This window comes from Ascaphus truei, chromosome 20 (genome assembly GCF_040206685.1).
Source record: "Ascaphus truei isolate aAscTru1 chromosome 20, aAscTru1.hap1, whole genome shotgun sequence".
NCBI classification, from domain to species: domain Eukaryota; kingdom Metazoa; phylum Chordata; class Amphibia; order Anura; family Ascaphidae; genus Ascaphus; species Ascaphus truei.
Genome location: NC_134502.1, coordinates 30,479,489 through 30,501,765, shown reverse-complemented (window position 1 = coordinate 30,501,765; position 22,277 = coordinate 30,479,489). Strand labels below are relative to the sequence as shown.

At 41.5% G+C, this 22,277-nt stretch overlaps 2 protein-coding genes across 2 annotated transcripts; both read right to left on the bottom strand.

Moving 5' to 3' along the window:
• Positions 1–450: 450 nt before the first annotated feature.
• On the bottom strand, positions 451–1,392 carry LOC142471153 (olfactory receptor 11A1-like). Its single transcript, XM_075577941.1, has one exon. It carries the CDS (start codon positions 1,390–1,392, stop codon positions 451–453), a length of 942 nt encoding a protein of 313 aa, XP_075434056.1.
• Positions 1,393–15,550: 14,158 nt separating this feature from the next.
• LOC142471414 (olfactory receptor 6Y1-like) lies at positions 15,551–17,424 on the bottom strand. The gene has a single exon (XM_075578219.1). The coding sequence runs from the start codon at positions 17,422–17,424 to the stop codon at positions 16,507–16,509; it is 918 nt and encodes a 305-aa protein (XP_075434334.1). The 3' UTR covers positions 15,551–16,506.
• Positions 17,425–22,277: the final 4,853 nt, after the last annotated feature.

Below are 22,277 nucleotides of genomic sequence, written 5' to 3'. Positions count from 1 at the left end.
TGCAAGGCAAAAGTCAAAGCCAGTAGTGGATTCCTTACAAGGAGACATGGAACACAAATAGACCAATTATTTCCTCACAGGACAAATCTAGTGTGATAGAAGGTAACATGAATAAACTCTAGTAAACTATTGAAAATTATGATATTCATTAGGGGGTGTGGCCTATTTGCACGCCTAATACAACGCCCAGCACTTAGGAAATAATAGTGACAAGGTTTATTGGGTTCATACATTTCTTTGTGATAGAGTTTTCACCCAGGGGTTTTCCTGGGCTTTTAATGCAGTAATAACGTTCTAACGTGAGACAGGTCCCACACCTTCCATCTGATTGTACTCAACCTTCTTCTGTTGGGATTCCCCATTTTTATTACTACAGCCATTTATACAAATGGTTCAACATTAATTGTTGCAGCAAAAAGCTCAAATGTTGTTCTCTCTATTGAGTTTTATTTAAATAGAAGAACTTCTCCTTGTATAGGTGTATTTCATCAAAGCCAACTTGATCTCCTGATTTCTCAGACTATATATAATTGGGTTGAAAAGTGGAGTCCCCACCGTGTACAGAAGGGATAGGACCTTATTTACATTAAATGACTGTCCTCGGGATGGTGCCATGTAAATAGCTATGATAGTCCCATAAAATGTGCCCACGAGTGCCAGGTGGGAGCTGCAGGTGGAGAAGGCTTTCTGTTTCCCAGTGGTGGACGGGATCCTGAGGATGGTGAGGGAGATGGAGACATATGTGGAAGTGATGAAGACAAATGGGAAGAGTATTGTAGGGATGGCTAAGATAAAATCTTCTAGTTTCACAATGGAGGTGTCTGAACAAGAGAGCTCCAGAAGAGGATCAAAATCACAGAAGTAATGGTCAATGATATGGGGACCACAGAACTGTAACTGGCATACAGGAATAACGATGGATATCGTGAACAGAAATGCAATCAACCAAGTCCAGGTAACGAGGTGGAGACTAAGTCTGAAGTCCATGATGGAGGTGTAACGCAGTGGGTTGCAGATGGCCAGATATCGGTCAAAGGACATCACTGTGAGAAGAAGAGTCTCTACAGATGATGAAACGCCATAGAAGTAAAATTGTGTGATGCAGCCAGTAACATGTATGGTGCCCCCTCCGTTCAATACAACATGGAGCATGTTAGGGGCTATGTTTGTGGTGAGTAACATGTCAGACAAGGAAAGGTGACAGAGGAAGATGTACATGGGAGATTTAAGGCTTTGGCTGTTTGACACCAACATAATGATCAGCAGGTTTCCAGCTAAGGTTATGATGTAGATCACGAGGAACAGAATGAAGAGAGCGACATTGAAGCTTTGGAGACTTTGAAATCCCAGGAGCAGAAATTCAGTGACTGTTGTCTGGTTCTCCTGAAACATATCCTGGAGAGAAGAGAAGGGAAGGGGCATGACAAGAAGAGAAGATTTAGTTGCGTTTTGCATCACATAATGTCTCTTTCAGAAGGTTATAATTTCACATAATACTAATTAAGCATCAGAAGAAGAAGATATGAGGTCTGGAAACTCCTCTCATGTTGGTTCATTAAAATAATATTAATACATTTACTTATATTTTATAATATAAAAACTGAATGATCTCCTAGTGTAGAACGGCATCAACCTTACAAGATAGGACCACATTTTTCTGAAGATACTTTAAAAAAAATAAAGATTTGAAGTTAAGTACTGGTGAATATCTGGCCTCCATGGTACCAAGCGGTTTCTGAAATCAGGGACAGAAGGATGGTAAGGATGGGAAGAAGGGATGAAAGAAAGAAAGAAAGAAAGAAAGAAAGAAAGAAAGAAAGAAAAGACGGAAAGACGGAAAGAAGGAAGGAAGGAAGGAAGGAAGGATGGAAGGATGGAAGGAAGGAAGGAAGCAAGGAAGGAAGAAAGGAAGAAAGGATGGAAGGAAGAAATTAAGAAAGGAAGTAAGGAAGAAACGAAGAAAGGATGGAAGGATGGAAGGATGGAAAGATGGAAGGATGGAAGGAAGGATGGAAGAAAGGACGGAAAGAATGAATAAAAAAAATGCAAACCCTAACGGTTTCCTCGGTATCCTCAAACCCCTGATGCAAATATCGCCATTCAGGGATACTCCATTTTTAGGAGAGATAGGTCAAAGAGAGGAGGAGGGGTGTTATTTTATATTGCAGACACATTACAATTTACACTGTTACATTGCCCACCAAGTCCACCCTCTTTTGAAACTCTAGTTGGCAAAATCTGCCTCCCCTTTTCTAAGCCCATCTTGCTTGCTGGCATCTACCGCCCCCCTAAAGCCCCTCTACAATCCTTGACTGATATCACCCAATTTCTTGCCTCCATTTCCTCTCTGAATGAGAAGAGTGAGCTGCTAGTTCTAGGGGATTTCAACTTCAATTGGCTTGACCCTAAAAACCACAAAATCCAGATACAACTCAAGTCACTTAACCACACGAATAAACCTGAAGTCGCATAACCATTCCTTGCTAGACTGGATTCTCTCCTCAAACCCCAGCAGAATCAAATCCTCTGGCATCCTTCCTGATATTTTCAGTGACCATGCAATAGTGTACTGTGTAAGGAAAATTAAACCGCCCCATTCAAGCCCTAAAGTTCTCCTCACTAGAACATTTAAAAACTTTAACCCACAACAGTTTCTGGATGACCTTACCAACTGCCCTTGGCACAGAATCGATTTAATTCCCGACCCTGATTCTGCGCTCGACTATTTCCAATCCGAGTTCTTAAAACTCTGCGATACCCATGCTCCACTACGCAAAATAAGGGTACGGGGGGCCCACCTTCCATGGGTTACACCTGACCTTATAGCACTCTACCAGTTCAGGGATGCCTTGTGGAAAAACTACAAAGTAACTGGCACTACCAAGGATCTCAATCACTACAGATGCCTGCGGAACGTGTGCACAAGGCAAACAAGGTATGCAAAAGCACAATATTACTCTGACAATCTCCACCAAAATACATCAAACCCAGCTAACTTCTGGAAGGTTATCAACAATATATTCCAGGCTCCTAACCATCAACAACCAAGTAATATCACTAAGGGGGATATTACTCTGACAAACCCCACTGACATTGCAAATGCATTCAATGATTACTTTGTGGGGTGTGCCACTAACTTATTAGCGAAACGCAGCACAAACCCCAAACCTGAATCTCATCCTGGGAGTACCCCTATAGTCCCACCCCCTCCCAACACTGCCCACAATTTTCAATTTAGCCCAGTATCTGAAGAGGAGATTACACAAGCGCTCCTCAAACTAAAACTAAGCAGCCAATGTGGACCCGACTTACTACAATCTAGGTTCCTACGACTTGGTGCCCCAGCCATTGCCAAACCAATTGCGTCCATAGTCAACTCTATCCTGTCTGCAGGCCATATCCCTAAGACCTGGAAAACTGCCAGAGTTGTCCCAATCTTCAAAAGTGGGGACAAAAACACTGTCTCAAACTACAGGCCAATCTCACTTCTCCCAATTCTATCCAAAGTTATGGAAAAATGTGTCCACTCCCAATTAAGCGATTTCTACACCAAGACAAATTTCCCTAGCCAATTCCAGTCTGGGTTTCGTCCCAAACACTCCACCGTAACTACCCTGCTAAAAGTTTGCAATGAAATCCAGTGCGGAATGGAACGGGAGCAACTCACTGGTGCAGTATTCCTAGATTTTGCAAAGGCTTTTGACACAGTTGATCATGTTATCCTGCTTAACAAACTCCAGAGCTCTGGAATAGGGAAACATGCTTTAAACTGGTTTCAGTCCTACCTATCAGGAAGATCCCAACATGTGTCCATCTCAGGCTCTATCTCCAACCCCCTGGATATCACCTGTGGTGTCCCGCAAGGCTCTGTTCTGGGGCCCCTACTCTTCTCAGTGTTCATTAATGATTTTCACACAGCTTGTAAGGAAGCCTCAATACACATGTATGCTGATGACACAATCCTGTATGCACACAGCCATAGCCTCTCTGACCTTCAACACATACTTCAGTCTGACTTTTTGAGACTCGAAAACTGGATTTCCCAAAACAAACTGTTTTTAAACACTGACAAGACGGTAACAATGGTATTTGGGACCAAGACTAAATTTGTAAAGCTTCCAGTGACTGAGCTCCTGATTAAAACCAACGCTAAAACCACCCTAACACCTGACACTAGTTTTAAATACCTGGGCTTATGGTTTGACTCCCACTTAACATTCGGGATGCACATTGATACCCTGACAACCAAGACCTATGCCAAACTAGGGGTACTTTACAGGAACAAATCCTCCCTAAGTCTCCTGGTCAGAAAGCGTATTGCACAGCAGATGCTAATGCCAATTATTGACTATGGAGACATAGTATATGGCTTGGCTCCTCAAACCCACCTTAGCAAACTTGACACCCTCTACAATTCAATTTGTCGTTTTGTTCTCCAATGCAACTACAACACACATCACTGCGAAATGCTCAAAGAACTAGATTGGTCATCACTAGAGTCTAGGCGCAAAGTTCACCTTTCCTGTCTCACCCTCAAATACTTTCTGGGCAAGCTACCCAGCTACCTGAACAAGCTCCTCACCCCTACCACATGCAGTACCTATCACCTGAGATCAGACTCCAAAAGACTATTCATGGTCCCAAGACTCAACAAAGTATCCGGACATTCCTCCTTCTCCTTCCGTGCACCCCAAAACTGGAACAACCTACCAGAGACTCTCATATCCACCACCAGCTTAAGTTCTTTCAAATCTAAGGCTGTCTCACACTTTAATCTGGTCTGTAACTGTTTCATACGCTCATAATATATATTTTCTTTAACTGTGCATGCAATGTCTTGTATATAATGTATACCTTGTTCACTTATGTAACTGTATTTGTAACCATGTATTATTTTGTTTTACTCTGTGCCCAGGACATACTTGAAAACGAGAGGTAACTCTCAATGTATTTCTTCCTGGTAAAATATTTTTTTATAAATAAAAACATATCCTGGAGAGAAGAGAAGTGAAGAGATGATTTAGTACTGTAGCTCTTCACATCCAATAACATCTGGTTCAAAAGGTTATAGTTTGACATAATTCTAACTAAACATCTGGAGAAAGTGGATTTGAGATCCAGAAAGTTGCACCCAGGAAGACCTCTCATGTTGATCCATTGAAACAATAATATCAATCAAAACATTTACTTGTATGTTACAATATGTTATCACAGCTGAAGGATCTCCTTTTTCCCCCTATGTTTTTAATGAAATACTTAGATATAAAAGATGAGAGGTTACTTACTGGGGGATAACTTGCCTCCGTGGTGCAGAGAGATTATTATAGAATTATGTTAATACCGGGAAGGAAGGAAGACCATAAAGGAAATAATAAATCCAGGGAAAACTTCTCTAGTTGCTTCATTCCCCCTCAGAAAATCAACGCTTCTAATACTAGAGCAAACATTAAAAACTATTAAAAAGAGCAAATATGGTCAAATAATAGAATTTGGAAATAACTCTCCCATCATTTAATGCAACTCACTATAAAATTGCAGCCGCGTTGTTCAGATCACAATAGACAATAGAGGTGAAAAAAAGAGATCCTTACAAAGAATAGAAATGTTTGTGTTGAGCCGTGTACGGCAATAAGAACATCTCATCCTTGTATCTCGGGGGGAATTTATTTATCAAAACATTCATTCTGCAGAACTGGGGTCCAAAGACGGCAAAACAGAATTGAACCTGCTCTACCTACTAGAACAGACAGGTGCAAAGAGGGCAAATGACTAAACAATGGAAGAAAAAACACCAGATGTAGCAAAGACACTGCCGTCTGGGTAAGTCCCTAAAAATGCACTCTATGTCTGGGAGGGGAGTAATACCTGAATCAGCCGTGGATGTGCAGTAAGAAGCAAAGTACTGGTCCGATGTGTGTTGCAATATGGTTGTCTTTAAATCCTTTAATAATAATAATTAATAAAATAAATTAGAACCAGACAGTAGTGACAGTGGAAATAGATGTAGTATTTATAGTGCGTCATGCGTATGTCCACTTGGTGGCTCGGGTATATGGCGTGGTAAGCACCACAGCCCAAATCTAAGAGTAAACCCCTGTCTTGATATTGTTAGAAAGGGAATACCAAAGGGCACAGGAGAAAGGGAGAGAGGAGAGAGGGTGGCAGGGGATGGGTATGAGGTTGGAGGGGTTGACAACAGAAGGAGTAGAGGTTGCATGTGGGAGGTGAAGAAGAGCGCATGTAGGAATAAGGCAGGGACCAGGATAGGGAGAGATATCCCCAGAAGCAAAGGAGGAGAAGCATGGATAGAAAGAGGATGTGTGGTGACGATTTGTAGGGTTGTGTTTTGGTGCAGGGGATATGCCTGTGTAGTGTTAGAGGGCACAGGTAAGAAAGGAGTTCATGTGAACTGGGAAGGGGTGAAGGAAGGGGAGATTGAGATATAGAAATAGAGATAGAGACATAATGAGGCTGGTAGAAAGAAATGTGTAATTTCAAAAGTAACGAGGTCAGAGAAAATATAAATAGCAGCGGCGTTGGCATCACAGCAATAGTTTAGGGCTGAAATGTGATGTCTGGGATAGATAATGTCCTCCTTTCTAGCGCAGTTTGAATTCAGGACTCAGGGCCAGTAGGTGTTGTGTTGTCCACTTGTTCCACTCCTGTTGAACTCCCTGTTAAACTCCCCACTGCTTGCCACTTAAAAAGGGGCCACTTTAAAGATGGGCTTCTTTACATGTTGACTTCTCCCCTCCCCTGCTCCCTCCTCTGTGTTAAACTCATGGGATCTCTGTAAATAAGTGTCGCTCGTTTTGAGGATGAAAGAGAACTCAGAAAGGTTGTCCTATAATGTCAATTGTTCGTCCAAATAAAAAATATATCACCTAATACTGACACACTCCTAGAAAATACATTATAGGGCAACTCCTTCTATTTTATAACCCCGGTGCAGTTTGTTGTGCTGGTTTTACTCTATGCTTGCAAGTTGGGAGACTTTGATAAATGGATATAACGATCCCTTTAATAATACCTATACTAGGACAGACCTCCTACTACATGGTGTAATCTATTTGTACGGTAAGGAGAACATGTCTTCAAGAGGTGTTAAACATGAAATATTGTATTAACTTAATCAGCCTGAGTTAAGAAGACTGTAAGACTCAGATAAATCGATGCTGTGGTCCCCTTTCGAATACCTACCCTAGGACAGGTCTCCTACACCATGTATTATTCTTAAAGTGTCATCTTCTCCTTCTGACTTTACAACCAGGAGAGGGGCAGTACTTGATTTGGTAATATCAAACAATGTAGAAGTAATAGCAAATATTCAAGTCCTGGAACATTTGGGTAGCAGTGATCATAACATGGTCTCATTTGAAATAAATTATCAAAAAACAGATAATTTGGATTCCACAAAGACCTTAACTTTAGAAAGGCAGATTTTAATAAACTGAGGACTAATCTACAAGGAATTCACTGGGATGATGTTTTTGCAGGGGAAAATGTAGAAGATAAATGGTTAGTCTTTAAAACATTGTTAGAAAAGCACACTTATCACTGTATACCCTTGGGTAATAGGTATAAAAGAAAAAAGTCAAAACCAATGTGGCTAAATCAAGAGTTAGGGGAGAAAATGGACAAGAAGAGGAAGGCATTTAGATTCTTGAAGTCAGAAGGGACGGAGACATCGTATCAGAATTATTAGGAATGTAACAAAAATTGCAAGCAGCCAATCAAATTAGCAAAAATGGATAATGAAAAAAGAATTGCAATAGAAAGTAAGATCAACCCTAAAAAGTTCTTCAAGTACCTTAATAACAAAAAAATGAGAAAAGAACATATTGGACCCTTTCAGTGTGAGATGGGTAGGCAGATTATTGGAGATAAAGAAAAAGCAGAGGTACAGTATTAAACAAATATTTTGCCTCTGTGTTTACCAGGGAAGAATCAATTTCAATAGTAGTGCCGCAGGAGGAAGCCAAAACCTCTATATTAATGAATAATTGGTTAACTGAGGAAGAAGTTCATAAGCGACTTGAAATAATTAAAGTAAATAAGGCATCTGGCCCCGATGGCATCCATCCAAGAGTCCTCAAGGAGTTAAGTTCAGTAATAGCTAAACCATTACATTTAATATTCAAGGACTCAATTTCCACAGGCTCAGTACCACAAGATTGGCGTAAAGCAGATGTGGAGCCTATATTTAAAAGGGGAGCTAGATCACAACCGGGAAATTACAGACCTGTAAGCCTGACATCAACTGTGGGGAAGCTACTTGAAGGTTTTATACGGGATAATATTCAGGAATACCTAATGGAAAAAAAATTTATTAGTAATTGTCAGCATATTTTATAAAAGATAGATCATGCCAAACTAAACTTATTTGTTTCTTTGAGGAGGTAATTAGCAATTTAGACCAGGGTAATGAAGTTGATGTAGTCTACTTAGATTTTGCAAAGGCTTTTGATACGGTTCCACACAAGAGGTTGATGTACAAAATAAAGAAAATTGGACTCAGTAATAATAAATGCAACTGGATTGAAAACTGGTTGAAGGATAGACAACAGAGGGTTGTCATAAATTAATCTTTTTCAGGTTGGGCTAAGGTTGTGAGTGGAGTACCTCAGGGATCGGTACTGGGACCCCTGCTTTTTAACTTGTTTAATAATGACCTTGAGGTTGGGATCAAGAGCAAAGTCTCCATCTTTGCTGATGATACGAAAGTGTGTAAGGTAGTAGAATCCGAGCCAGATGTAATTTCTCTTCAGAGGGACTTGGAGAGAGACTGGAAACGTGGGCAGGTAAATGGCAGAGGAGGTTTAATACAGATAAATGTAAGATTATGCATTTGGGAAGCAAGAATAAACAGGCGACTTAACAATTAGAAGGGGAGAAATTGGGGGAATCCTTGATGGAGAAGGATTTAGGAGTGCTTGTAGACAACAGGCTTAGCAATAGTGCCCAAAGTCAGGCAGTAGCTGCAAAGGCAAACAAGATCTTATCTTGCATTAAACGGGCAATGTATGGAAGGGAAGTAAACATACTTATGCCCCTTTAAAAGGCATTAGTAAGACCACACCTTGAATATGGAGTACAATTTTGAGCATCACTCCTTAGAAAAAACATTATGGAACTAGAGAGAGTGCAGAGAAGAGCCACCAAATTAATAAAGGGGATGGACAATCTATTGTAGGAGGAGAGGCTAGCTACATTACATTTATTTACATTAGAAAAGAGGTGTTTAGAAGGGGATATGATAAGTACAGTATATACAAATATATTCGGGGACAGGACAAGGAGATTTTAAAAGAACAATTTATCCCAAGGACAGTACAAAGGACTCTGGGTCATCCCTTAAGGTTGGAAGAAAGGAGATTTCACCCGCAACAAAGGAAAGGGTTCTTTGAAAAAGGGCAGTTACAGTGTGGGATTCATTACCCATGGAGACTATGATGTCAGGTACAATAGATTTGTTCAATAAAAGTTGGACATCTTTTTAGATAGGAAACGTATACAGGGATATCAAATAAGTAAACATGGGAAGGATGTTGATCCAGGGAGTAATCTTATTGCCCATTCTTGGAGTCAGGAAGGAATTTATTTTCCCCTTATGAGATATCATTGGATGATATGTCACTGGGGTTTTTTGTTTGTCTTCCTTTGGATCAATAAGTAAGTATAGCTTTAGGATAAAGTATCTGTTGTCTAAATTTAGCATACAGTACGTTGAACTTGATGGACGCATGTCTTTTTTAACCTCATCTACTATGTAACTATGTAACTATATAATATATGACCTATAGCTCTGAAATACAATAGCTGTGTTTATCTTACCTCTGAACCAGGCTTCCAAATCACACCAATTTACAGGAAGATTGTATATTGTTCAACCAGATCTCAAACCCATTGATGGTGCAGTAGGTCTTTGCTGGAAATGGTCAGCCAGGCAATAGTGCTGCAGGGTAGCAATTGAAGATCAGAAGACATCTCTTGAGGATTCCCTGTGAGTTATTAAGAGGAGACATACAGGTACAGTAGGACTTGAGCACAATGTCTGAGGCTGTAACTGCTTCAGAGACCTTTATACCTTTCGTGAGCAGGTTTTTCACTTGAGACCTTTTGTGTATTTCTGGATGATGAGAACACCTGGGGCTGGTATTGTATAGAGAATTCCATGATGTCCCCATGTGGGCAATAAGGAACAGTTTGATGACAAACAAGGCAAAGTTCCATGAATACATTAACCAATGGGAAAACTTTGCAGAATTTAGTATGTCTGATTAACTTTTCCATTGCCTGAGAGATCAGCAAAATGCTATCAGATATATTTGTGGAGCAAGAAGGCCATTATACACCCGAAGTGGTGCTGCATTGTATATTTATTTATATATAGAGCCAACCAAATCCACAAAATGGTGCTAGAGCTATTCTTTAGCTTTCAAATGAATAGGAGTAACATCATGCTAATGCTTAGCACCCTTTTTCTGACCGGGGCCCATCTATTCAGCTCTTTACATATATATTACACAATGCAATATATTATTGTTATTATTAATAATAATAATAATAAAAAATAAAAAATAATAATTGTATTTTAATAACAAGTGTACAGTATAATGTGATTTAATCAGATTGTTCTTACTGTCACTGCGATTGAGCAAAGCAAGAGATAAAATATATTGTGGTGGCCTTTCCCGCCATCTGATACGCATGACGGAGGTTATCTTGGAGTTGTTGTACATATTTATAGTGCGTCATATTCGGTACCCCATTGGTAGATACTCGTAGACAAATATCCACAGGTAGTCGTGCCTCTCTACCGAATATCAGGAAATAGGGTGTTTACCCAGTTGATTCATGTCTGGTGCAATTGTAGGTATTCACTAGTGGCTCAACATGCTTGCTCCAGCTGGCCTTTTAGGATGGTTCGATTGAACCTTTCCAAAAGGGCGTCTCCTTCAGGGTGTATGGGAGTTGTGCGAGAGTTATCGATATTGAGCAAGTTCAGAAGCTCCTTGATCAAGTTGTTCTCGAAGTCTCTCCCTTGATCAGAGTGCATCGGATTTGGCAACCCGTAATTGCTGAAGTGCTTTTCCCACAGTACTTTGGCTATGGTGAGCGCTTTCTTGTCCTTGGTGGGAAACGCTTGGGGCGTATCGGGTGTAGTGATCAGTCTCCACCTGGACATTCCCGATACCCTTTGAGTCTGCCTCGATACAGAGGAAGTCCATACAGACTATGTCCATGGGACGAGAGCTCTTTAAATGGCCAATTGGGGCTGCGTGTGGGCAGGGCTTTTCGCTGTATGCACAGCAGATATTTAGCCAATGGCGCTCCACTGATTCCCGAACCTTGGGCCAGAAGAACCTGTCTCTTATTACGGCGAAAGTCTTGTCCACTCCCAGGTTTCCGTGATCATCATGCAGAGATCGTAGGACAGGGTACTGCAAGCTTCTGGGCAGGATGAGTTGTTTCCTATCGGGATGGTTATGATACTGTAGGGGACGACCCGGTGGAGAAGGCCATGATCCATGCGGACCTTGTACCATTCCCTCATGATAACAGCGACTGTGTCGGTAGGAGCATGTTTCACTAAGGAGGGGTTATTCTCTTGGATGGCCAGGCGTATGGCTCTGGCCACCGTGTCTCGCATCTGTATCAGCAACTCTTTCCATCTCATGATGGTATCTTGTGTGATGGACATGCCTTTGGGATGTTGGGTCTAGTTTAAGGCAAGCTTAAGGCATGTATCTAGCATGTACCTGGGTGTACCTGGGTCTTTTGGCGATTGCCACTGGTTTGTGTTAGTATAGTCGCAGTCTCTGCTGTACATATGACTAAATGCACCCACCCTACGCGTTTCGTAAAGCTAAACTCTACTTCCTCAGGGGTTTCACAGATTGGTACAGCAGGTACCTTTTTTGTTAGCGTGTAAGACTTGTTGTTTATTTGATGTAGTGCCAATGTCTACTCTGATCCATCTGTCTCCTAGGTTACAAGCTCTCCTAGAACAGAAACGTGGTTCATTTTTAAACAGGTGAGACATTGTCTGATCCTTATGTAGTATGTGCTAATTTCTTTCTATGATAGCACTGCTATTGGGTGACTGCCTATTGTATGTTGGTACACAGGGTATTATTTTATCTTTCATTTTTTTTAGTTTTGCTGTTAAGAGAAGTTCTCTGTCCAGTTAAAGCTGCAGTTCAGTCAATATCCTGCATGTTTGTTTTTTTAAATAAATTAGTTCTGTAGAAAGAAAAAATACTTTTAGCATTTTCTGTTTTAAAAAAAACAACTTTTAAAGACCAATTTTCTTGTATTCTATTTTAACAGCCATTTGCTAAGGCACAGCCCCTTCATGTCCTGTCACAAGCCCTGGCACACCCCTTTGTCAGCTCTGCCCTCCCTCTAGCACATGTCAGTGCAGGAATGCTCATGAATATTCATGAGCTTCCACTGACAGACAAGCAGATTATAAACAAATCCCAGCTTTTAATATGTCACCAAATTTCGACCTATCAATACACGGAGAACGAATTGACCTGCAGCTATACAGTTCTTTAGGTAATTAGAGATTGCACACATGAAGCTATTGAAGTAAAAAACTAAATGTAAAAAAAAAAAAAAAAAAAAAAAAAAAAAGACTGAACTGCAGCTTTAAGACACTTTTTCTGCACATTCTTCTAATTTAGTTCTTGGGTTCTCTCTACTGATAAATGTGTTAACCATTGTTGATGCATTTTTTCTAAAATGTCTCATCATCTCCTGATAACAATTCTCAGCATCGCCTCTTTTTACCATCACACATCACAGTATAAATTGGTCTGCATATAAATCGACATAGTTATATGTATATATGCTATAACTCCTCCTATTACCCCATATAACCGCTCCCTATAACTCCTCCTATTACCCCATATAACCTCTCCCTATAACTCCTCCTATTACCCCATATAACCGCTCCCTATAATTCCCCCTATTGCTTCTCTCCCTCAGACACTCCGTATACGACATTGACAACTAAAAAATCCCCAAACACATCCCCAAACCGATCGAGTCAATTTCTCACTCAGCAAACCGGACACACAAAGAATCAGACAGGGACATGTGCGGTAGAGATATATATATATATACATACAGTGCTATTTCGGCTGTGTACCAAAATAAATTCAAGTTACAGTTAAATAATGAATATGGGCTTAAAGTGCAGTCTATCAGCTTTAATGTGAGGGTATGCACATCCAAATTGGAGGAAGGGTTTAGGAATGACATCTCTTTAATATGTAGCCCCCTCTTTTTCAAGGGACCAAAAGTAATTGGACAATTGACTCAGACGCTGTCTCATGGACAGGTGTGGGCTACTCCTTCCCCGGCATCCGGATCCAGTAAGGAGTCCGCGTCGCTTCACAACTACGGCAGCGGCATTTCACTGCGCAGTGAGACGCACATCTAACTGAGTGACAGGACTCTAGAGACGGCTACCAGAGAAGGAAGGGATGTGACCTCCTCGCCTGGTCTGAATCAACGTGACCGGATGCATTTGCTGTTGCTGATGTGGTAACATGTCCCAAACATGTCATGCTATTATATGATTTAATTGATGTACGTGTAATACTCACCCGCTGATATACCAATATAATTTATATTTTACTACACTATGAGGTATTGCGCTGTTTTCTCTTTTTGTTTTTTTGCACTAATATCATTATCCAAGTCTACCATAAAGAGAAGACTTCACAAGAGCAAATACAGAGGGTTCACCACAAGGTGCAAACCATTCATAAGCCTCAAGAATAGAAAGGCCAGATTAGACTTTGCCAAACAATATCTAAAAAAAAGCCAGTCCAGTTCTGGAACGGCATTCTTTGGACAGATGAAACTAAGAACAACCTGTACCAGAATGATGGGAAGAAAAAAGTATGGAGAAGGCTGTGAATGGCTCATGATCCGAAGCATACCACATCATCTGTACAACACGGTGGAGGCAGTGTGAGGGCATGGGCATGCATGGCTTACAATGGTACTGGGTCACTAGTGTTTATTGATGATGTGACAGAACACAGAAGCAGCTGGATGAATTCTGAAGTGTATAGGGATATATTGTCTGCTCAGTTTCAGCCAAATTCAGTGAAGTTGATTGCACGGCGCTTCACTTTACAGGTGGACAATGACACAAAACATACTGCGAAAGCAACCCAGGACTTTTTAAAGGCAAAGAAGTGGAATATTCTGCAATGGCCGAGTCAATCACCTGATTTCAACCCGATCGAGCATGCATTTTACTTGCTGAAGACAAAACTTAAGGCAGAAACACAGCGTTTGATGATGTCAACCCGTTCCAGACTTCAAGCAGTCATTGCCTGCAAAGGATTCTTGACAAAGTATTAAAAATGAACATTCTATTTATGATTGTGTTAATTTGTCCAATTACTTTTGAGCCCCTGAAATAAGGGGACTGTGTATGAAAATGGTTGCAATTCCTAAACGTTTCATACAATATTTTTGTTCAACTCCTTGAATTAAAGCTGAAAGTCTGCACTTCTATTGCATTTCGGTTGTTTCATTTCAAATCCATTGTGGTGGCGTACAGAGCCAAAATTATGAAGATTGTGTCAGTGTCCAATTATTTCCGGACCTAACAGTAATTATGCCATAATACATACATGTAACAAAACAAAAAAAAATAACAACAAAAAGAGTTAATCAGTCTGGATCACGCAGATCTGTCTGCCCCGGTTTTTATCAGTTTCTTTGTAAAATAGGTTAGTTTTTTTTTTTTGTACATCTAAATAGTGTATGGTTTTCAAATTGTGTTATAAAGAACATGTTATGGTTGGGGTTGGGCGTGCAGTGTTGACCAATTCCATCATCTTCTCCAATTTGGGGGTGCTACCTAACCAAAGGAATAAGATGTCGTTGATGTAGCACTCCCAATGGAGAATGTGGGTATTGAATCTGTCATTTTTAAAAAATAACTCAATTTAACGGAGTGCGGTAATGTTACATACGCCTATAACATATATTATCTGTAACTGTCCATCCAATGTCTTTACATATAAGGCATAACCCTGTTCACTTAATGTAACCGTGTATTGTTATTATAACTCTGTGCTCAGGACATACTTGTAAACGAGAGGAAACTCTCAATGTATTACTTCCTGGTAACACATTTGATAAATAATGAAATAAATACCACAGATTAGATTGTAAGCTATGTGGGACAGAGATTCTCCTCATACTATGTTTCCAATGATGTGTGTACCACTTATAATGTATATTATATTTAGTACAGTGCTGTGCAGAACATTAGTTTATTATGAGAATAAATCATAAGAATTATTGTAATGGTGGCTGTAAGAGATATGTGCAGAGGTATGCAATAGAGACCATTTTTAAAGTGAAATTAAAATAAGGCTTTATTGCGCCTGTTCCTTTAAACACTGCAAAAACCAAACATCAAAGAAAAATCTACTCCACTTTGGAGAAATCACTACACATTTTAACTCCAGCCCTATCTAACAGGGTGGGTAGCTAAGCTGCTTACCACCCCACACATATATATGTATACACTCACAACAGTGCAAAAAGAAAGTCTCTTATCTGTATCTGGGGTTTCTGTAGAGGAAGACCTCTCTGTTCTCCTGGGTCAGCACCCTTGTGTGCTATGGCACTCTCTGTGTTCAGGTATAGAGGGACTTGTCCCCATTTCTTGCGAATGCAATCAAACCCCTCTTTTCCTTGGTTAGCTCCCTTGTGAGCTAAGGAATCTCCTTCCTGTTTCTCAGAACAGGCTTTTTCTAACAGTTTTAATCAGCCAGGTAGAGTCTGGTTGACTGCTGGTGTGCAACTAAACAGCACACTGCTGGATTAGAGGCACGTTTTCTCCAACAGTGATAAGTCCCTGTTACTGTGACATTAACATTTTTGTTGAACATGTTGAGCGTTTCAGAGATAGGGGCCTCTTCTCGTAGCGCCGAAGTTGTCATTGCAAAACTGCGAGGTTTGCCATGTTCAGAAATAACGGTATGAAATGTGAGAAAACAATCTATTCTCTATTCAGTAGGACCAGACAATGAGGAGACGTGGAACACAATCAGACCGATTATTTCCTCACAGGACAAATTTAGTGTGATAGAAGGTTACATGAATAAACTCTCGTAAACGATTGAAAATTATAATATTGATTAGGGGTGTGGCTTATTGCATGCCTAATACAATGCATAGCACATAGTAATTAATAGTGTCTAGGTTTATTGGGTTCATACATTTCTTTGTGAGGGTTTTCACCCTGCGGTTTTCCCTCGTCTTTTTGTGCAGTAATAACGTTCTAATGTGAGACAGGTCCTACACTTCCATCTGATTGTACTCACCCTTCTTCTGTTGGGATTTCCCATTTTTATTACTACAGCCATTTATACAAATGATTGAACTTTAATTGTCACAGAAACAAGCTCAAATGTTGTTCTCTCTATTGAGATGTATTTAAATAGAAGAACTTCTCCTTAATTAGAGGCATTTTCCCAGAGCCAACTTGATCTCCTGATTTCTCAGACTATATATAATTGGGTTGAAAAGGGGAGTCCCCACGGTGTACAGAAGGGATAGGACCTTATTTACATTAAATGACTGTCCTCGGGATGGTACCATGTAAATAGCTATTATAGTCCCATAAAATGTGCCCACGACTGCCAGGTGGGAGCTGCAGGTGGAGAAGGCTTTCTGTTTCCCAGTGGTGGACGGGATCCTGAGGATGGTGAGGGAGATGGAGACATATGTGGAAGTGATGAAGACAAATGGGAAGAGTACTACAGGGATGGCTAAGACAAAATCTTCTAGTTTCACAATGGAGGTGTCTGAACATGACAGCTCCAGAAGAGGATCAAAATCACAGAAGTAATGGTCAATGATATGGGGACCACAGAAATGTAACTGGCACATAGGAATAACGATGGATATCATTAACAGAAATGCAATCAGCCAAGTCCAGGTAACGAGGTGGAGACTAAGTCTGAAGTCCATGATGGAGGTGTACCGCAGTGGGTTGCAGATGGCCACATATCGGTCAAGGGACATCACTGTGAGAAGAAGAGTCTCTACAGCTGTTGAAATGCCAAAGAAGTAAATTTGTGTGATGCAGCCAGTAACATGTATGGTGCCCCCACCGTTCAACACAACATATAGCATGTTAGGGGCTATGTTTGTGGTGAGTAACATGTCAGACAAGGACAGGTGACAGAGGAAGATGTACATGGGAGATTTAAGGCTTTGGCTGTTTGACACCAGTATGATAATCAGCAGGTTTCCAGCTAAGGTCATGATGTAGATCACGAGGAACAGAATGAAGAGGGCGACATTGAAGGGTTGGAGACTTGGAAATCCCAGGAGCAGAAATTCAGTGACTGTTGTCTGGTTCTCCTGAAACATATCCTGGAGAGAAGAGAAGGGGCAGGACAAGAAGAGAAGATTTAGTGGTTCTTTGCATCACATAATGTCTGTTTCAGAAGGTTATAGTTTCACATAATACTAACTAAGCATCAGAAGAAGATAGGAGGTACAGAAACTCCTCTCATGTTGGTTCATTACAATAATATTAATACATTTACTTATGTTTTATATTATAAAAACTGAATGATCTCCTAGTGTAGAACGGCATCAACCTTACAAGATAAGACCACTTTTTTCTGAAGATACTTAAAAAAAAATAAAGATTTGAAGTTACTGTACTGTGAATATCTGGCCTCCATGGTACCAAGCGGTTTCTAAAAACAGGGACAGTAGGAGGGGAAGGATGGAAAGGATGGAAAGGATGGAAAGGATGGAAAGGAAGGAATGGAAAAAAAGGAAGGAAAGGAAGGAAAGGAAGGAATTAAGGAATAAAAAAATGCAAACCTTATCGGTTGTCTTGTTCTCCTCAAACATATCCTCGACAGAAGAGAAGTGAAGAGATGATTTAGTACTGTAGCTCTTCACAGCCAATAACATCTGTTTCAAAAGGTTATAGTTTTACATAATACTAACTAAACATCTGGAGAAAGTGGATTTGAGATCCAGAAAGTTACACCCAAGAAAACCTCTCATGTTGATCCATTGAAACAATAATATCAATCAAAACATTTACTTGTATGTTACAATATGTTATCACAGCTGAAGGATCTCCTTTTTTTCCCCTATTTTTTTTTTTTTTCAACAAAAGTTTTTTTATTAAGCACTTGATACAGGCATACAACAATTTTCAACACATTGTCTGGAAATCAGTATCCACAGCACTTGTTTTAGGTAACATCTGTAATAACTGGACAAACTGGGAAGACGTACAGACAAACCGACTTACAACAGGAGACGAGGGGGATGGGGAAGGGGGGGTTCTGCAGTCTTGAGTCTCTCCGTCAAGGTGCCTATATAGCTGGTCCTACTTGTGGGGGATCCGATCGGATTTGTATTTGCCTATTTTGTCCGTGTCCCGTCCTGTTTGTGGTCAGCCCTACCTGTCTCTTGCTGCCTATTGTCAGTTCTGGCCCATCCAAGGAGAATGCATTTCCTATTATCAGAGCAGTATTGTAGTGGCATCTATCCCTGGGATATCTGATTGGGTCAGCCATGGGGCCCACACTTTGAGAAATTTTGTGCCGGAGTCATTGACCATGCTCGTCAGCTGTTCCTTTCGGCAAACGTACCAGATTCTATTCCGAATTTTTTGGATATTGGGTTCTTCCGGTTACTTCCACAATGCGATTTCGCACCGCAGGGCCGTGGTAAAATGTGCAATCAATTTGTGTTCAGATCTGTTTAGTCCCTTGGTGCGCCTGCCCAATAGGAGCAGCCAAGGGTCCAAAGGGACCTCTCGGCCGAGTAAAGTCTGCAGCCAACTTCTGTCTTCCCAAATCGGGGCCACCTTGGTGCAACCCCACAGCATATGTAGCAAGTTTGCCTGCTCCCCACATTGTTTTGGGCACAAGGGGGGGTAGTCCTTGACAAACGTAGCAAATCTTTTCAGGGTAAGATACCACCTCATGAGGACCTTATATGCATTCTCCTTCAATGTGGTGCAGATAGTGCTCTTTGCTGCTGCCAGAACTATAGTGTCACAGTCCTCGTCCTCTAATGTCTCCCCTAAGTCTTCTTCCCATCTAGTCCTGTAACTCAATTTCATTTCAGCGTCTTTTGCAGGACAGACCACCTCCCTGTAGATGCCAGAGATAAGTCCCTTGGTACCTGTCCCTCTGGTACAGAGCTGCTCAAAATGAGTACGCCTGGGGCGTTTTGGAATTTTATTATAAAATGCTCGGATCTGGAGGTATCTAAATAATTCTGAGTTTGGTATGCCTTTTTCGGATTTAAGTTGTTCAAATGATTTGATTGATATTCTACCCTCCAGATGTAAGAGCCTTGTGAGGCCTTTCTGTTTCCAGATTGTGAAGTCCTTACTCAACAGACCAGGAGCAAAATCAGGGTTCCCCAAGAACGGGGTTAATAAGGAGTGCTGCCCTGAAAGGGCATATTTATATCTGCTGCTCTCCAAAACCACCAACGAGCTGCCCAGCGCGGAAAGCGGTTCACTGACGTTATTAAACACTTTTTAGGAAGCCAAATTATGTCCTGCAGCTCTACTGGTGCGCAGCACGCTTTCTCCAGTTCTACCCATCGCCTAAGGCTAGGGTGAGTATGCCAGAGAGTAATTTGGGATAATTGGGCTGCTCTGAAGTATGAGAACAAGCAGGGTACCCCCAGCCCCCCTCTAGTCGTGGGTCTAACTAACGTGCTTAATTTTATACGTGCAGTTTTATTACCCCAGACGAATTTCACCATAGAGGACTGCCGACGGAGGATGTCATCTCTTACTAACTGTATGGGTAGTGTTTGGAATAGGTACAAAATTCTGGGGAGAAAATTCATTTTGACACTCTGGATAATACCTATCCAGGATATGCCACTCCCTGACCATCTTTTGAGGTCCTCCTTCAGGGTCCTTATTATTCTGTGGTAATTTGCCTTATACAGGTCTCCTTAGTTCTTTGTAATATTAACCCCTAGGTATTTAATCTGGGTGGCTTGCCAATTGAAGTTGAAGTTTATCTCGAGTAGTTTTGCTGTCGGCTTGGGCAGGTTTAAGTTTAGGGCTTCTGATTTTGTTTGGTTAATTTTGAAACCAGATAATTTGTTAAATACCCCTAACAGGTTTAAGACATTCGGCAGCGAGGTAAGGGGCAGTGACAATGTTAAGATAACATCGTCTGCATACAGGGCCACTTTATGTGACTGTTCTCCTATCTGAATTCCTGCTATGTTGGGGCTGAGTCGAATATGCACTGCTAAGGGCTCGGTGCAAAGTGCAAAAAGGAGCGGAGACAGGGGGAAACCCTGTCTGGTGCTACTCTTTATCGGGAATTTCTCTGACGGGAAGCTCTGATGCTTGACCCTCGCCGTCGGTCCCCGTTAAAGAGCCAGAATGGCACCCAGCATTCTCTCCCCAAAGCCCATCTGTTCAAGCGTTGCCTTCATGTAGGGCCAATCTACTCTATCAAAAGCTTTTTCTGCGTCTAGACTCAATACCAGTGACGGAATATTCTTCCTCTGTGCCAAATTGATTAAGTCTATGATCCGACTGGTATTGTCTGACGCCTGTGTACCACATATGAACCGTACTTGATCAGGGTGGACCAGCCTAGGCATAACCCGATTAAGACGGTTAGCCAATAATTTGGAGAATATCTTGGTATCCGAATTAATGAGGGAAATGGGTCTATAACTTTTGCAATCTGCTGGGTCCTTCCCTTGTTTGTGGATAACTGATATGGACGCTTGCAGCATTGGGCAAGGGATAGGGGCACCCTCCAAAAAGGCGTTATATAGTTTTAGTAGCTGGGGGGCCAACATTTTCCCAAATTTTTTATAATAGAGGTTAGAGAAGCCACCGGTCCCGGGGCTTTGGATGCCTTTAGTGACTTTAATATCTCCGTCAGCTCCTCCATCGAGAAGTCTTCCTGTAGCGCCTCCCTTTCCTCTCTGCTTAAGCTAGGTAGTTTAGCATCTTCTAGGAATGTCTTTAGGTGTCTACTAGTGTTTGGTCCCTGGGTGACTTGTGCCCCATCATATAGTTTTTCATAGTACTTTTTGAATTCTGCTTCTATGAGTTTGGGGTCCGATGTGAGATCACCCCTCTCATTTCTAATCGCCTGAATGTGGAAATTTTGGGCTCTGTTATTAAGTTTTCTGGCAAGGGGAGTATCCAGCTTGTTCGCCTTCTCATAATATTTCCGCTTTGTCCAAGACAGCTCCCTCTCAGCCCGGGAGGCCAGCAACAAATTTAGTTTGGTTTTGGTGTCTAGCAGTGTCTTTAACGATGCCGCTTGTTTCTTATCTTTATGTAAGGAGGACAGGACAGATAATTCAGTTTGTAATTGCTTAATTTTCTATTCCTTCTCCCTTTTGCGCCTGCGTGCTAGCCCGATGAGTACTCCTCTCAGAGTTGCCTTATGGGCCTCCCAAAGGGTAGATTGTGAAGTGATACTGCCGGCGATCTCCTTAAAATAATCCCTGATGCTATTTCCCACGCTCTGTTCAATCTCGGGGATTTTTATCAAGAGTTCGTTAAGTTTCCAGTTCGCTCGTGGTCTGTCCAGTCTATAGTCAAAGCCCCGCAGCTCAATGGGCGCATGATCGGACCATGAAATATCATGGATACCCGTGTGGGCGATCTGAGAAACCATGCTGTTAGCCACAAAGAGGTAGTCTATCCTGCTGTATCTGTCGTGTGGGTGGGAGTAGAAGATTAACCCCTTGTCACCTTGGTGCTGTTCCCGACAAATATCTGTGAGATTATTCATCTGTAACCCCTGGAGCCACGCGGAGCGCGCCCTCGGTCTCTTATATCCTCCTGGTGTACATCTGTCCAAGGTCGGGTCCAGTTTTTGGTTGAAGTCCCCGCCCACCACTACCCCTCCCTGTGTCAGTTTTTTAAGAGTAAGGAAAAATGTGGTCATGAAGGCCTCCTCGTGTTCGCTTGGTGCCTACACCGTAGCAAGAGTAACAGCCTGCCCCTGTATGTCCCCCACCACAATCAGGAATCTGCCATTCTTATCTCTCTTAATGTGCGTGACAGTCAGGGGCAGGCGACTGTGGATGAGGATCGCTTTTTATTAGCAGAGGCTGCATACCCTTGCCTGTACCTGTCGTCTATATATTTTGGAGAACAGTTTTTTGAAAAGTGTGACTCTTGGATCATGATGATGTCTGGATCCAATAGTCTGTCATGGCAATTTTCCTTTTTTGCGGGCTGT